Raw genomic sequence first — 18,155 nt, 5'->3', positions numbered from 1 at the left:
TGGAAGACGCTGTCGTACACACACGTCAATCCAGAGCATCCCAAACATGCTCAATGGGTGACATGTCTGGTGAGTATGCAGTCCATGGAGGGAACTGGAACATTTTCAGTTTCCTGGAATTGTGTACAGATCCTTGCGACATGGGGCCGTGCGTTATCATGCTGAAACATGAGGTGATGGCAGCGGATGAATGGCACGACAATGGGCCTCAGGATCTCATCACGGTATCTCTGCATTTAAAATGAAATTGTGTTTGTGTGTATTTTACGCCCGTACCATAACCCCAGCGCCACTATTGGGTACTCTGTTCACAATGTTGACATCAGCAAACCGCCCGCCCACACGCTATACTGCCATCTGCCCGGTACAGTTGAAACCGTGATTCGTCCGTGAAGAGCACACTTCTCCAGCGTGCCAGTGGCCATCAAAGGTGAGCATTTGCCAACTGAAGTCTGTTACGACGCCGAACAGCAGTCAGGTCAAGACCTTGGTGAGGACGACGAGCACGCAGATGAGCTTCCCTGAGACCGTTTCTGACAGTTTGTGCAGGAATTCTTAGGTTGTACAAACCCACAGTTTCATCAGCTGTCCGGGTGGCTTATCTCAAACAATCCTGCAGGTGAAGAAGCCAGATGTGGAGGTCCTGGGCTGGTGTGGTTACATGTGGTCTGCTGTTGTGAGGCCGGTTGGATGTATTGCCAAATTCTCTAAAACAACGGAGGCGGCTTATGGTAGAGAAATTAACATTACATTCTCTGGCAACAGCTCTGGTGGACATTCCTGCAGTCAGCATGCCAATTGCATGCTCCCTCGAAACTTCAGACATCTGTGGCATTGTGTTGTGACAAGTGCACATTTTAGAGTGGCCTTTTATTGTACCCAGCACAAGGTGCACCTGTGTAATGATCATGCTGTTTAATCAGCTTCTTGATATGCCACACCTGTCAGGTGGATGGGTTATCTTGGCAAAGAAGAAATGCTCACTAACAGGGATGTAAACACATTTTGCACAAAATTTTTTAAGAAAAAAGCTTGCGTATGGAACATTTCTGGGATCTATTATTTCAGCTCATGTTTCATGAGCTGAAATGGGACCAACACTTTACATGTTGCGTTTATATTTTTGTTCAGTATATTTCATAATTTGGGAAAATGATTGGAAAAGGATGTGTGGCCGCCCAAAGGAGACCTGGCAAAGAGCCGTGGAAAAGGAGATACCATCCCCAAAAGGCAGAAGATCAGAAGCAGTGGCACTCCTCTAGTCGAAGCCTTAGTGCATTCGGAAAGTATTCAGACCCCTTCCCTTTTTCCACATTTTATTACGTTACAGCTTTATTCTTAAATTGATTGAACCACCAAGACTCTTTCTAAAGCTGGCCACCCGGCCAAACTGCGCAATCGGGGGAGAAGGGCATTGGTCAGGGAGGTGACCAAGAACCCGATGGTCACTCTGACAGAGCTCCAGGGTTCCTCTGTCGGGATGGGAGAACCTTCCAGAAGGACAGCCATCTCTGCAGCACTCTTCCAATCAGGCCTTTATGGTAGAGTGGCCAGACAGAAGCCACTCCTCAGTAAAAGGCACATGACAGCCCGCTTAGAGTTTGCCAAAAGGCACCTAAAGGACTCTCAGACCATGAGAAACAAGATTCTCTGGTCTGATGAAATCAAGATTGAACTTTTTGGCCTGAATGCCAAGCGTCACCTCTGGAGGAAACCTGGCACCATCCCTACGGTGAAGCATGGTGGTGGCAGCATCATGCTGTGGGGATGTTTTTCAGCGGCAGTGACTGGGAGACTAGTCAGGATCGAGGGAAAGATGAACGGAGTAAAGTACAGAGAGATTCTTGAATTACTGATATGTATATACATTTTAGTCATTTAGCAGACGCTCTTATCCAGAGCAACTTACAGTTAGTGAGTGCATACATTTTCATACTGGCCCCCAGTGGGAATCGAACCCACAACCCTGGCGTTGCAAGCACCATGCTCTATCAACTGAGCTACACAGGACTACGTGAATCAAAACCTCAAAGACTTATCCACAATGTCAACGTGAGTGTCTTGCAAAACTGATATCAAGGGTCTTCATTAGGGCACACAATGCAAACCCGTTTCCAATACTACCTGGAGTTAGGGTTGAAACGGGGTGGTACTACCTGGACTTAGGGTTGAAACGGGGAGGTACTACCTGGAGTTAGGGTTGAAACGGGGTGGTACTACCTGAAGTTAGGGTTGAAACGGGGTGGTACTACCTGGAGTTAGGGTTGAAACCGGGTGGGACTACCTGGACTTAGGGTTGAAACGGGGTGGTACTACCTGGAGTTAGGGTTGAAACGGGGTGGTACTACCTGGACTTAGGGTTGAAACCGGGTGGTACTACCTGGAGTTAGGGTTGAAACGGGGTGGTACTACCTGGAGTTAGGGTTGAAACGGGGTGGTACTACCTGGAGTTAGGGTTGAAACGGGGTGGTACTACCTGGAGTTAGGGTTGAAACGGGTGGTACTACCTGAAGTTAGGGTTGAAACGGGGTGGTACTACCTGGAGTTAGGGTTGAAACGGGGTGGTACTACCTGGAGTTAGGGTTGAAACAGGTTGTTATTACTAGGACTGTGGTACTACCTGGAGTTAAGGTTGAAACGGGGTGGTACTACCTGGAGTTAGGGTTGAAACGGGGTGGTACTACCTGGAGTTAGGGTTGAAACGGGGTGGTACTACCTGGAGTTAGGGTTGAAACAGGGTGGTACTACCTGGAGTTAGGGTTGAAACAGGTTGTTATTACTAGGGCTGTGGTACTACCTGGAGTTAGGGTTGAAACAGGTTGTTATTACTAGGGCTGTGGTACTACCTGGAGTTAGGGTTGAAACAGGTTGTTATTACTAGGGCTGTGGTACTACCTGGAGTTAGGGTTGAAACAGGTTGTTATTACTAGGGCTGTGGTACTACCTGGAGTTAGGGGTTGAAACAGGTTGTTATTACTAGGGCTGTGGTACTACCTGGAGTTAGGGTTGAAACAGGTTGTTATTACTAGGGCTGTGGTACTACCTGGAGTTAGGGTTGAAACAGGTTGTTATTACTAGGGCTGTGGTACTACCTGGAGTTAGGGTTGAAACAGGTTGTTATTACTAGGGCTGTGGTACTACCTGGAGTTAGGGTTGAAACAGGTTGTTATTACTAGGGCTGTGGTACTACCTGGAGTTAGGGTTGAAACAGGTTGTTATTACTAGGGCTGTGGTACTACCTGGAGTTAGGGTTGAAACAGGTTGTTATTACCTGGAGTTAGGGTTGAAACAGGGCTGTGGTGTTCATGAAATTTTCTCAACATTTATTGTCATGCAAAAGGATGCTGGTCTCACAATAATTTACGTTAATTAACATAAACACGTTTAGCATCTCCAGGCCCCCCAATGCATTCAAGCCGCGTACCATCTGCTGATGCAGAACGCCTTTGGAACATCAAATAGAAATTCACTATAATTGTAGGCTAACTCTGTAAGTGCACAATCAATGAACCAACAGCATCGCCTAGTCCTATAGGTTCTCTCCCAGACTCATGCATAGTAAGTTTGGAGCGTATCATAACGTAATAAGTCCATCCAGTATGCATAGTAATAAAGTCCACACTCAAAGGCGATTACTATAATTTGTTTAATTTTGGAGTTTTGGCTAGACCAGGGACGGGCAACTTTGATGGGGGTGGGGGGCCACAAAAAATCAGAACCCTGCAATTCTGCACATTTTTGCCACAGGATGTAGAGAATATGTTGCCGTTTTAAAGCAAGTTCGCTGCAATTCTACACATTTTTTCTCCATGGGGCGTAGAGAAGATTTAGCAATTTTATAACTCCTTTCATGTAATTGTACTGAGTAGAGAAGAATGTGCAGTTTTAATTAATTTCTAATTTGCTAATGTCCTGCAGTTCTACACATTTGCATTAGGATGGAGGCAAATGTTTGCAGTTTTTAGTATGATAACTGATTATCAATGGGCCCCACCGGTTGCTAATCCAATGACGCTTACTATAAGTTTATATTGACTATCTTACCTATCTAAAAACATTCACCTGACATGGGCTAATTGAGTGACTGCTGATGCACAACCACATTTCGAAATTGCACCTCGTGTATTCTATTATTCTAACTCTTAACAGTAAGTTGAGACACCGACTGAGTTCCTAAAAAAAATATATATACACTACCAGTCAAAGGTTTGGACACACCTACTCATTCAAGGGTTTTTCTTTATTTTTACAATTTTTTTACATTGTAGAATATTAGTGAAGACATCAAAACTGTAGTAAACAAAAAAGTGTTAAACAAAATATATTTTATATTTGAGATTCTTCAAATAGCCACCCTTTGCCTTGATGACAGCTTTGCACACTCTTGGCATTCTCTCAACCAGCTTCACCTGGAATGCTTTTCCAACAGTCTTGAAGGAGTTCCCACATATGCTGAGCACTTGTTGGCTGCTTTTACTTCACTCTGCGGTCTGACTCATCCCAAACCATCTCAATTTGGTTGGGGGATTGTGGAGGCCAGGTCATCTGATGCAGCACTCCATCACTCTCCTTCTTGGTAAAATAGCCCTTACACAGCCTGGAGGTGTGTTGGGTCATTGTCCTGTTGAAAAACAAATGATAGTCCCACTAAGCCCAAACCAGATGGGATGGCGTATCGCTGCAGAATGCTGTGGTAACCATGCTGGTTAAGTGTGAATTCTAAATAAATTACAGACAGTGTCACCAGCAAATCACCCCCACACCATAACACCTCCTCCTCCATGCTTTACGGTGGGAAATACACATGCAGAGATCATCCGTTCACCCACAACGCGTCTCACAAAGACACGGCAGTTGGAACCAAAAATCTCAAATTTGGACTCCAGACCAACTTTCCACCGGTCTAATGTCCACTGCTCGTGTTTCTTGGCCCAAGCAGGTCACTTCTTCTTATTGGTGTCCTTTAGTAGTGGTTTCTTTGCAGCAATTCGACCATGAAGGCCTGATTCACACAGTCCCCTCTGAACAGTTGCTGTTGAGATGTGTCTGTTACTTGAACTCTGTGAAGCATTTATTTGGGCTGCAATTTCTGAATCTGGTAACTAATGAACTTGTCCTCTGCAGCAGAGGTGAGACTCTGGGTCTTCCGTTCCTTTGTCGGTCCTCATGAGAGCCAGTTTCATCATAGCGCTTGATGGTTTTTGCGACTGCACTTGAAGAAACGTTCAAAGTTCTTGAAATGTTCCGTATTGACTGACCTTCATGTCTTAAAGTAATGATGGACTGTCATTTCTCTTTGCTTATTTGAGCTGTTCTTGCCATAATATGGACTTGGTCTTTTACCAAATAGGGCTATCTTCTGTATCCCCCCTACCTTGTCACAACACAACTGATTGGCTCAAATGCATTAAAGAAGGAAAGACATTCCACAAATTAACTTTTAAAAAGGCACACCTGTTAATTGAAATGCATTCCAGGTGACTACCTCATGAAGCTGGTTGAGAGAATGCCAAGAGTGTGCAAAGCTGTCATCAAGGCAAAGGGTGGCTATTTGAAGAATCTCAAATATAAAATATATTTAGATTTGTTTAACACTTATTTGTTGTAATGATGTGGTACTGCCTGAACTTAGGGTTAGGGTTACTACAGTGTGCCCTAATGAATGCACCCCAACATGGTGCTGTAGATTTCCTCACTGACAAGGACCAAGGTTTTCCAGCAGGTGGCCAGAGACTGTGTTCATTAGTATTCATGATGCGGAGGAGGATGCAACATAACCTGTCAGTGCGTCCCAGCTGTATTATATTTGGTATCCCCACCCTGTGACCCACATGGGCTGAGAATGTCCTGGTACAGCTGGGAACAACCCTCCGAGCATACGACCCTCCAGCTGGACAAACCCCTCCCAGATGGCAACTTATTCCCTACATAGTGCACTAATTTTAGAACAGAGTGTTCATTTGGGATGCTACCACAGTCTCACCCAGAGAGAGGGGCCTATAGCCTGAGGAGCCCTGGAATGAACACACACACACACACACACACACACAGGAATGCACACACACACACACACACACACACAGGAATGCACACACACACACACACACAGGAATGCACACACACACAGGAATGCACACACACACACACACACACACAGGAATGCACACACACACACACACACACAGGAATGCACACACACACACACACACACACACACACACACACACACACAGGAATGCACACACACACACACAGGAATGCACACACACACACACACACACACACACACAGGAATGCACACACACACACACACACACACACACAGGAATGCACACACACACACACACACACAGGAATGCACACACACACACACACACACACACACACAGGAATGCACACACACACACACACACACACACAGGAATGCCACACACACACACACACACACACACACAGGAATGCACACACACACACACACACACACAGGAATGCACACACACACACACACACACACACACAGGAATGCACACAGACACTCAAGCACACAGACACACACGTTGGAGGCAATCAAGTCTCTCATGAAGACTGTTTGCATCTCTTAGCGTTCACATCCTGGCGTGTGAAAGACATGTAAAAGCCTTCATTATCACGGGGTGAAATCACAGAGGTTTAGTCATCCCCATCCCCATCAACAAAAACAGATCACTTATTTTAGGGAGCTTGTTTCTCAGTGTGAAATAGGAACATTTGCAGCGTCACAAAATAATGCAAATGCTCTGATTTCAAACACTGAGAAACAAATGTCTGGGTAAAACCACAGAGGCTCACTGTACCATCATTATCACCATCATCACACACCAAAAAGTGCTATATATTTTTTTTTCCTTAACAAGAGAAGGAGGCCAAATGCTCTTATTTCATACACTGAGAAACACATTTCTGTCAAAGCCTTCATGTTTCACTGGCTTCAGGCCCTGGGGTGGTTTTCAGTGTCAGCTGTAATGTCATTCCAGTGAGTCCCACTGTAGTATACTGCTACTGCAGGGCCATCCAAGGGACCGGGTGGTCTGGGAGAGGGGGAAGGCAGGGAGTTGTTACGCACTCACTTGAACAAGGGCAGAGGAGCCAGAGCTATGACGACGTCCCAAAATAAACCTTATTCCCTAAATAGCACACTACTTTTGGCCATAGCCCTATGGTGTAAGTAGTGCACTTTAAAGGAAATCGGGTGCTATTTAGGGCGCACTGTCGTGATTGAGCCCAGTCCTTTATTGGGTCATCGTCATCCAACAGCTAAAAATATCACATGACAAAGGAGGAAGTTCAGGCATTTAGAATTAAATGTGAAGTGGCGCTTTGTAGTTACGTGATGAAATTTAGCAATCATAGATTAAATCATGTGTCGCAATAAAGAAAGTTCGACAAAAGCTAAATCCAGACTGTCGAACAGATACAAATGTTGTATCTCTTTAGAAAATGTATCCTATATCTGCCGTTTCCATTACACATGTCCCAATGATTATTTTTTGCGACATTGCTTTTGTCGATTAAACCTGGGTCAATGGAAACCTGCCTACTTTCTGTTTAGGAGGAGGAAGCTCAGTCAGTCACGGTGTGCCGGGAGATTTTTACATCATAACTCAAGAGATGAGGGAGACCTGGGTCCCGTCCCAAATGGAATCCTATTCCCTACATAGTGCACTACTTTCGAACAGAGCTGGTAAAAAAAAAAATCCTGCACTATGTAGGGCATAGGGTGCCATTTGGGACCTATTCTTCAGTTGGTTTAATGAAGTGTCATAAACTAGGTTTCCATCAAATTTGCGACTGATTTTTCATGCAAATATTTAAAAATCTGCATAAAACAATATGCGCATTTTCCCACCAGAGATGAGTTTCCATCAAACTGACTCATTGCGGATAGAAATGCTGTGCGTGATGACGTAGTGCACATAAAAATAACTTTAGTGTTTAAATTACATTGTACTGAATGAATAATAAAAGTTCCATGGGTTTCCATCGCATTTTCAACTCACAGAAAAAAATTGTGGTGTTACATAGCAAACGTGCGCTCTAGCCAATAGCTGGAAGATACAGTGCGGGTAGGCTACCTGCATTTTGAGATGATTATGGATAAGAGCGATATTTGTTTATTTGTCAAACTGCAGCCAAGCATCGATCACATCGATCATCATGTCACCAGAACAAGATATTTATTGGAAAGGAGCATCAAACTCTTAATGTGCTCTTTCACCACCCTGTGAAGTTCATCATAACTTATTTCATCTGTAGCCCAATAAACTGCACGGACCACACACATACCGTCACGTGACTCCAAGTTTACTTCAATATGATGGTTATTATATCAACATTTGGCATAAAGGCGTTTCCACCGCTATTTCTCGCATAATTAATTTTACCGACACAAAAAGATCCCACCATGTCCAACGAAGAAATTGTCAACATTTATAAAATTGTACTGGCATATCCTGTGCATATCCATTCCATCAGCCCGGTCGTTACTTTTTTTCATGCATCAGGTAATTCATCCGCATGAAATGGTTTGATGGAAACCTGTTTATAGGCTGCTTTAAGACAGAGCCAAATTCTGATATTTTTTCCACTGATTGGTCTTTTGACCAATCAAATCAGATCTTTTCACACACCAGCTCTTTTTCAAAACGGATCTGATTGGTCAAAATACCAATTAGTGAAAACATATAAGAATTGGGCTGCCTGTGCAAACACAGCCATAGTGCTTTTGATTGGATTGCTAGACAAATCACCATCAGACCCTTTGCATTTATTGGACTATCAAAGGGAAACTGAGATCAATTCATGCAGCATGCACACTGTATAATATAGATAGATGCTGTTTACTTTAAACCTATGGAGAGGCTTTGCACTAATGAGCTTTCTGTCTACATTATTTTCAATTACGATGTATAATATTTAATTTCTCAGAAATATCTACTCTCTAAACCTGAAAAAAATAATAAAACAGATCAGTGTGTGATCAATGCATATAGCATACTGTCTGTGTTCACATAGCATACTGTCTGTGTTCACATAGCATACTGTCTGTGTTCACATAGCATATTGTCTGTGTTCACATAGCATACTGTCTGTGTTCACATAACATACTGTCTGTGTTCATATAGCATACTGTCTGTGTTCACATATCATACTGTCTGTGTTCATATAGCATACTGTCTGTGTTCACATAGCATACTGTCTGTGTTCACAAAGCATACTGTCTGTGTTCACATAGCATACTGTCTGTGTTCACATAACATACTGTCTGTGTTCATATAGCATACTGTCTGTGTTCACATAGCATACTGTCTGTGTTCACATAGCATACTGTCTGTGTTCATATAGCATACTGTCTGTGTTCACATAGCATACTGTCTGTGTTCACATAGCATACTGTCTGTGTTCATATAGCATACTGTCTGTGTTCACATAGCATACCTTCTGTGTTCACATAGCATACTGTCTGTGTTCACAAAGCATACTGTCTGTGTTCACATAGCATACTGTCTGTGTTCACAAAGCATACTGTCTGTGTTCACATAGCATACTGTCTGTGTTCACATAACATACTGTCTGTGTTCATATAGCATACTGTCTGTGTTCACATAGCATACTGTCTGTGTTCACATAACATACTGTCTGTGTTCATATAGCATACTGTCTGTGTTCACATAGCATACTGTCTGTGTTCACATAGCATACTGTCTGTGTTCATATAGCATACTGTCTGTGTTCACATAGCATACCTTCTGTGTTCATATACCTTTCTATGGTCTCCCTCTCTATGGTCTCCCTCTCTATGGTCTCCCTTTCTATGGTCTCCCTCTCTATGGTCCCCTCTCTATGGTCTCCCTCTCTATGGTCTCCCTCTCTATGGTCTCCCTCTCTATGGTCTCCCTCTCTATGGTCTCCCTCTCTATGGTCTCCCTCTCTATGGTCTCCCTCTCTATGGTCTCCCTCTCTATGGTCTCCCTCTCTATGGTCTCCCTCTCTATGGTCTCCTCTCTATGGTCTCCCTCTCTATGGTCTCCCTTTCTATGGTCTCCCTCTCTATGGTCTCCCTCTCTATGGTCTCCCTCTCTATGGTCTCCCTCTCTATGGTCTCCCTCTCTATGGTCTCCCTCTCTATGGTCTCCCTCTCTATGGTCTCCCTTTCTATGGTCTCCCTCTCTATGGTCTCCCTCTCTATGGTCTCCCTCTCTATGGTCTCCCTTTCTATGGTCTCCTCTATGGTCTCCCTCTCTATGGTCTCCCTCTCTATGGTCTCCCTCTCTATGGTCTCCCTCTCTATGGTCTCCCTCTCTATGGTCTCCCTCTCTATGGTCTCCCTCTCTATGGTCTCCCTCTCTATGGTCTCCCTCTCTATGGTCTCCCCTCTCTATGGTCTCCCTTCTATGGTCTCCTCTATGGTCTCCCTCTCTATGGTCTCCCTCTCTATGGTCTCCCTCTCTATGGTCTCCCTCTCTATGGTCTCCCTCTCTATGGTCTCCCTCTCTATGGTCTCCCTCTCTATGGTCTCCCTCTATAAGTCAGAAAATGCAATATGTCATTGTTACGTTCCCACAAGACAAACTCAAAATGTCTCACAACAAAGGAAACTAACTAAGAAAATCACCTTGACAACCAAAACGAATCAGAAAAGTGGTTCTGAAAGGCCTCATGTGGGTCTCCACTGAAAGTTGACAAAAAACTAGGAAATGTGCCCTAAAATAATCCCACCATGGAATCCCACCATGGATTCCCACCATGGAATCCCACCATGGATTCCCACCATGGAATCCCACCATGGAATCCCACCATGGATTCCATTTAAATCAAATCAAATCACATTTTTATTTGTCACATACACGTGTTTAGCCGTTGTTATTGCGGGTGTAGCGAAACGCTTGTGCTTCTAGCTCCGGCAATGCAGTAATATCTAACAAGTAATATATGGTATATATATTCTATATTCATAGAATATAGTAGAAACATGTGTGCATATTGTAGAGTAATCCACTTTTAACCAATTGTGTGTGTGTTATGTTTCAGGGCGCCTTAAGGTCACTACAAGCGTCACTCTGTCGTTGATGTGCGTGCGCGTGGGGGTGGAGCGGGATTTTTGGAGCAGCGGACACATTGTGGTTACGTGATATCCTCACTGGTCCCATTCACAAGGAGGCTACAGCAAAGTTGTTTTAATTTTTTGTCATTTCATTTTTGTGGAAGCAGGGAAGAGTCACCTTCCCTCGCTAGTCATCATGTTTTGGTCACAGAGAAAAAAGCCCATGGCTAGCTAGTTGGCTACAGCAGGTTCTACCACTATAGACAGCATAGCCGCAGGAAGTAGGGGTGCTGAGAGTGCTGCAGCACCTCCTGATAAATCATAATATTTCATATAAATATATATATATATATACACTACTGTTCAAAAGTTTGGGGTCACTTAGAAATGTCCTTGTTTTTGAAAGAATTTTTTTTTTTTTGTCCATTAAAATAACATATAATTGATCAGAAATACAGAGTAGACATTGCTAATGTTGTAAATGGCTATTGTAGCTGGAAACGGCTGATTTTTAATGGAATATCTACATAGGCGTATAGAGGCCCATTATCAGCAACCATCAGTCCTGTGTTCCAATGGCACGTTGTGTTTGCTAATCCAAGTTTATCATTTTAAAAGACTCCGAAACCCTTTTGCAATTCTGTTAGCACAGCTGAAAACGGTTGTGCTGATTAAAGAAGCAATAAAACTGGCCTTCTTGAGACTAGTTGAGTATCTGGAGCATCAGCGATTGTGGGTTCGACTACAGGCTCAAAATGGCCAGAAACAAATAACTTTCTTCTGAAATTAAGGCTATTCCATGCAACAATAATAGACTGACAAGTTTCAGAAGAAAGTTATTTGTTTCTGGCCATTTTGAGCCTGTAATCGAACGCACAATCGCTGATGATGACATTTCTAAGTGACCCCAAACTTTTGAACGGTAGTGTATATATATATTGTTTTTTTCTACAAAATTAGTACACTGGGCCTTTATTACTCCTGTTTGAGCAGACCAAAACAGTCGTCAGCAGCACAGGGAGAAAATATTCTCTCAACTTCCTGTCATTGTTGCTAGCTATCTGGCCATCCAGAATCACAACAACAGATGGACTTCTTCCCCATTGAATCGTGTGCATCATTTTCATGACGTTGTCAGCTAACCCTAAACAAAATACCTTTTTTGGGGTGGATTCTTGTTATTTGGTTTACTGTTTGAACAGTCGCTGAGATTATAGTTGGTTATCAATGAAAAATAGGCTGCTTTGATGAATAGCCCATATAGCCTATAGATCAGATCAAGGAACCAACCAACAACTATGCCCCCACGGCTGCGGGAAGGAAATGATACGGCGAGTCTCCAATTTTCAGGTGGTACAGAAGTACATCCAATGCTGGAGCCGTATCATTTGTGGTGAAAAAATGACATTGGAACGCCGCGCTACACTCCGTACCTTCCGTCTCCGTAGTGTGTGAATGTACCTTTAGGCCACTGAATCTTAGGAATATGACCTTACAAAAGGGTAACAATTACAATTTCAATTTGTATTTAATTTTCAAAATGTGGAACATTTATGTAACATGTTTTTGAAAAAGTCAATTATAGTAAGCCCAATTCATTCATACAGTGGAGAGAGAAATGTTTGTGTCCTCAAGGGCTTTTTGCTAGGTAGCAATAGAATGAATACAACAACCTACGGACGTGATTTATTGTTTGCAATTATTCATTATTTTTATGATCATACACAGATCCTTGAGCTGGGTAACAGATACTTGAGCTGGGTAACATATTCTTGATCTGGGTAACATATCCTTGAGCTGGGTAACGGATCTTTGAGCTGGGTAACAGAAAGCAATAGTCCAACTCCAACCGTCCAACTCTTGACAATAAAATAAAAAAGTAAAGAGATTTTTGTTCAGAAAACCTTTAATTGTAATTGGAATTACTTATAATGACATATTTCAATAAATATTTAGTTATATACATTTACAGCAGAAATTGTACATTCCTTTTTTCTTCAAATTGCTCACATTTTTGTACAAGCCCAAAATATCTGCCATTGTATTTATATTCATGCAAAATATTCAGTGTTTTCATATTTGAATGAAAAATAAAAAGGATTTGCTGAACTTTTTTCCTTCTTCTGAAGTGCACTCTTGGATTATTATGATAACTGTAACTAGCAAATTAAGATGTGCACTTTGTGCCAATACACAATATTTAAGCAAGTAAACCAAAATTAAGGCCATTCCAACTTGTGCTACTAATTAATAAAAATAAATTAATAAAAACATTTAAATGTTTGTGTACAGTTCAGTTCATGACTGGTTATTTCTGTCCATTTCTATCACTGGGTGGTGAGTGCATCACCATAACCAGGGCATCTGATATATTACAAATACAATAAACAGAACCAAACAGCTGTTGTTATCAGCAATTACTAATAAATCATAACATGCTAGTTGAATTTCATACTTTTAAAATGTTCATATAACACTGTCCTATATGCCAAATATTATATGAACTTCCTTCATTGTCAATAATATTTGACATTATGATAGGTCAGCTTGATATGAAGGGTAGGAAGTCCTATCTGTCCAATGGAGATTTCCCCCATCAGTGAACATCCCAACCACTTCCACACTTTGAACATTGATCTGCTGAGCAATTAAGTTAAACATACAATTCTTGTTCTAGAATGTGTCAGTGTTCTAGAATACGTTAGACCTTCTTGAAGTTCTCTATTCAGAGCAGTAAGTGTAATTTCCATCTCAATATCATAATAAACAAAGTAAGCCTTGTCCGAGCCCCTGCCCCTTGTCCCGTAGGGCAGGAGCCTATCAGGGTCAGGGTAAATTCCATCAATTCAATTCCAATTCAATTCCTTCTGCTTATTAATTTCCATGTATTCAATTCAAATTCCAGGACAAATCCTGAATTGAATTAAAATTCAATTAAAATTGGAATTGACCCCAACCCTGGAGCCTATCTCCTGTTTCTGTAGCGTGAGGCAGCTTGATGTACAAGTATACCCCCTGGACAGGACACTAGTAATAATGCTCCTTAGTAATCAATTGGTTACAACAAATCCATATAGCATGTTCCCAAGTGCAGTGATCCTTCACATGGTCAGGGCATAAGAGTTCAATCCATGACTATTGAATGGATGAGTGAATATCATGGTGGTTGAGTGGAGGTACATGATATGATTAGTTCTTAGTTAGTTGCATATTCAACACTGGATAGCATTTTACTGAATGTATATTTTTGGCTGAGGAAGTCAAAACAGAGGAAAGATTCATGGTAAAAATCTGTGCTGAAAAATTGTGGCCTACAAATAAATATGTATCAACAAATGTTTTGACACTTTCAAAACATATTGATTACCATGCTGATATTTTAAATGGCCAATACGTTTTAACCCCCTTTTAGCAATTAACTTTTATAAATGCATAGTTTTGGGAAAAGCATAACATTATACATTATGTAAGTATGCTCCATGTTGAAAAGTTAATTTGTTGGGATAAAATAACACTAATACAAAAACATAGCCCTTCGAATCAGATTAACCATCTGTTGAAAAAACACATAAATATGTTTTGACAAATACTGCCTCAACTGGAAGGTAATATGAATTACCAGAAGATAATATGAATTTAAGAAATAGTTGACCGAAATTTAAAATATTGTTGTACTCTCTTGTGCAAGTCCATCAAGCCTCAAACATCAAACTACCTCAAACTATCATTAACACATTTGAAAATCTATGACCTGTTAAAAAAGTAATGGAGTACACTTTTCAAGAAGAAAAAAAAAACAGGGATGAAGAAGCAGAAAAAGTTTCATATCAAAATATATTATATTGTTAATTGAATAGCGTCATATCACCACAAAAAGAAATGGAAGCACTTTATCCACACACTGGAAAGTCAATGGATAGAACTGCATCGATTTAAGTTACGACAACAAAACCTAAACAATATCCTGAACCAGTGCATAATATCTGTTGCAAAAGTGTTCTGGCATCTTTCCCCTTATGTCATCATGTTCAACACCGAACCAGGAAGGCAATGATCATAGGTTAACAAAATACTTATTTGGTTTGGAATATAAACCAAGTAGAGGAAAATAACATTTGGCAATGAAGTTAAATGTAAAAACTCACTCGACAAGTGTTTATTTCCACTGTGTCCGAGTCGCCCATCCATGACAATGTGTCGCAGGCCATATTTCCTGTGGTAGCAGTAGTGTAGTCTTTATTTCTGGGGCTTGGTGACAGCACTTTAGGCTAGGTAAACAATGTGCCAGAGGTTGGGGCCACAGAGAGCAGAATGTCTTTAAATATGCAATATGAAAAGCCACTGTAGCTTGGCCCACTTGTAGTTTAATGTAAATGTGTTTTGAATGATGGGGCTAGGAGGAGGGTGAATAGATTCTATTATGCTTGTGGATGTAGATATGAAGGTATCCTGTATGTATGTATGTATGTATGTCTGTCCACCATTGGAAATATGAGCACTGTGATTTGTGATGTCTGAGATTAAACTTGATATCACACAAGTTCAAACCAATTCATGATAATGTATTGTAAATGGTAAAGCTAATAAAAAAAATAATTGCATATATTAATTATTGCATAGAAAAGCTTGGTGAGAAGTAATGGATTTCAGTATCTTAAATCAATCCCCTGGCTAGTTCAATAAATTAATGAATGAATCAGTTGCACAGTCTACTGTGGTAGTGTGATCTATAAAATGTACTGTATGATACACCAATGAGAACATTGTGTTAATCATTGCTGTTAAAGTATCAAACTTTTTTTCCCATGATTTTGAGTGAATATCTTTAGGCATATTTTGTAAACGATTATAATAATACATGTTTTTATAGCTACATTATTAATGTGTGTAAATGTATCCATGGTAATAATTGTTAAGGTACAGTAGGTGTTTCCTTGTTAAATCTTAACTCACTACATTTTTCTCCATCGCCTGCTGGGTATTTTACTGTAACTAGGCAACAAGCAATAAGCTATGAAAAGAACTAAACCAATGTTAACAGTACAGCTTCAATGAAATGACTAGGAAGAATCAGGATTTTAAAAAATGCTTTTTCCGGTGTAGATTCACTTTGAATTAATCATATTTTGATTTAAGTACCAAATCCTTAAAATAGCACATTAATAAATAAATAAATTAATGCAACAATGATGATATGTGAATGATGGCAAATGTCCCTTTAGAATTAGACTTTAGCGTTCCCAAGAAGAGCTTGAGCTGATTACAGCAACATGATGTACACTTGACACGTAAATTAAAAACGATATGCAATTGAGAAATAAAGTAGAGGACAGATAGAGGAACAGTTGACCACAGCGGTTACAAACAATATAATATTATTTTCACTCCCCCACTCATCAAGTTTCCTTCATAGAGTTGATAGCAGCATCAACCACATCTCTGTTTCTATTGAGGGCTCAGGGAGTGTTGACAAGTCCTTGCGACACACTTTGAATCAAATTGAGATATATAGGACACATGATCCTTGCATCACTGCATTAATGGAAGCACTAACTCATCTTAGAATCCTTTTAAAATCCATCCCTCGTGTTCCATCCAGACGGCTGCCTAACAGTTTTTAAATGTATGATAGATATATAATATATTACAGTGCTGTATGTTTCCCCAACTTCTTCTTCTTTATAATGCAGTATCTGTCTTCTTCGAGTTGCGAAAAAAACGAACTCTTTCTCTTTAAATTCTCAGTTATCATAAATTCCGAAGTTCTTGGATGTATCGGTAAAAGTCTTAATATTTACTTCTTCATCGTTTTGTAAATATATTGCCACATTCATATATCATGCATTTTACTGCATTTCTATTGCACTGGTCCGGATTATTCAGGAGAAAAGAGGGGGAAAGAAAAGAAAAGAAAAGAACAAATATTGATAAATTACCTTTGATAAATTACCTTTGCCAAGGCGATAGCCACCAAAAGCAAGTGAGCAAGTGAAGAGCGAGGAGTATTGGGGTTGGGAGCAGGATGGTGTGGTATTGAACTCTCTCTCTTCCCTTGCTTACGTCATCTGGTGTACATCCGTGCTTCGGATGATCTTGTATACGAGCCAGTAGAAAATATTAAAAATGAGGAAGACCAGCGGGAAAGCCACGCGAGAGACCGTGTCGATCCTCTTCGCGCGGCCGATGAAGAGCTTGCGCATCTCTTCCACCGTTTTCTCCTGAGGGCCGGCAGTGGCGGTCGGGGCGTTGTTGTTGTTCCCTTTGATGGCCATGCCGTCTTTGGCCTGAAGGCAGGCTGGGCCCATGCCATAGGCGGTGAAGCTGAACCGGCCCTCACCGCCCTCATCCTCCTGTAACACAGCCGAATATTCATTCTGTTAGGAATCAAAAAACCCATTACACATTTGATATCCAGGCCTGCTCTCTCTCTCTGTAAACAGTATCTCTTAAAGGCCCACCCCTTAAGTTGTAAAAACATATGACTTTGAAAATCATAGTGGTCCTTCAAGGAAAAGGCTCTTAACAGACTTAAATCATAGTGGGCCTTCAATGAAAAGGCTCTTAACAGACTTCATAATTTGAAAACACATTTAATGGCTGTGAAAATCACAGTGGGACTTTAAGTAATGCAGACACATATTAATTAACATAATGAGGCACATCATGTTGAGCCTTAAACGTCAAAGTCCAACATGATCCAGAAACAATCTAATTTACCATTGATATGCATCGTGATAAATATGGATTGCATGGGTCGACTATTCACATTTTAGCTATGTCATCACTCAAGGTTATGAGGCAAGGTTTGCACGTTATAAAGGACTTGTTATCTCGATATCATACATCGCTATGTACGGAAATGGCATTTTCCTATTTACTGCAATGTAATTACAGGTAGCTAGCTAACACAACCCTGCATACCTCATCACACACAAACAAACAATGAGGGTCTCTTATCTGTCTTTGCTTGGTTTGAAAAATGTAAATGTAATCATTCAACACCTCTACTGCAAATTCAAATGGATAGGCGTACACGCTGTGCTAAAACACAACCCTTAGTTTTCTAGGTTCCATT

At 41.1% G+C, this 18,155-nt stretch overlaps 1 protein-coding gene across 4 annotated transcripts in view; it reads right to left on the bottom strand.

Annotated features, from left to right (window-relative positions):
- Nucleotides 1–13,557: 13,557 nt before the first annotated feature.
- Nucleotides 13,558–18,155, bottom strand: part of LOC121530797 (glycine receptor subunit alphaZ1) — an 81,227-nt gene continuing 76,629 nt past the window's right edge. For all 4 annotated transcript variants that reach the window (XM_041836043.2, XM_041836060.2, XM_041836068.2 and 1 more), the window contains one exon: nt 13,558–17,430. In XM_041836043.2, coding sequence (XP_041691977.1) covers nt 17,137–17,430 — 294 coding nt within the window. In that variant the 3' untranslated portion in view covers nt 13,558–17,136. The remainder of the gene's footprint in view (nt 17,431–18,155) is intronic.

This window comes from Coregonus clupeaformis, chromosome 2 (genome assembly GCF_020615455.1).
Source record: "Coregonus clupeaformis isolate EN_2021a chromosome 2, ASM2061545v1, whole genome shotgun sequence".
Taxonomy (NCBI): Eukaryota; Metazoa; Chordata; class Actinopteri; order Salmoniformes; family Salmonidae; genus Coregonus; species Coregonus clupeaformis.
Note: the sequence above shows the minus strand (reverse complement) of the source record. Positions and strands in the feature narration are given on the sequence as shown.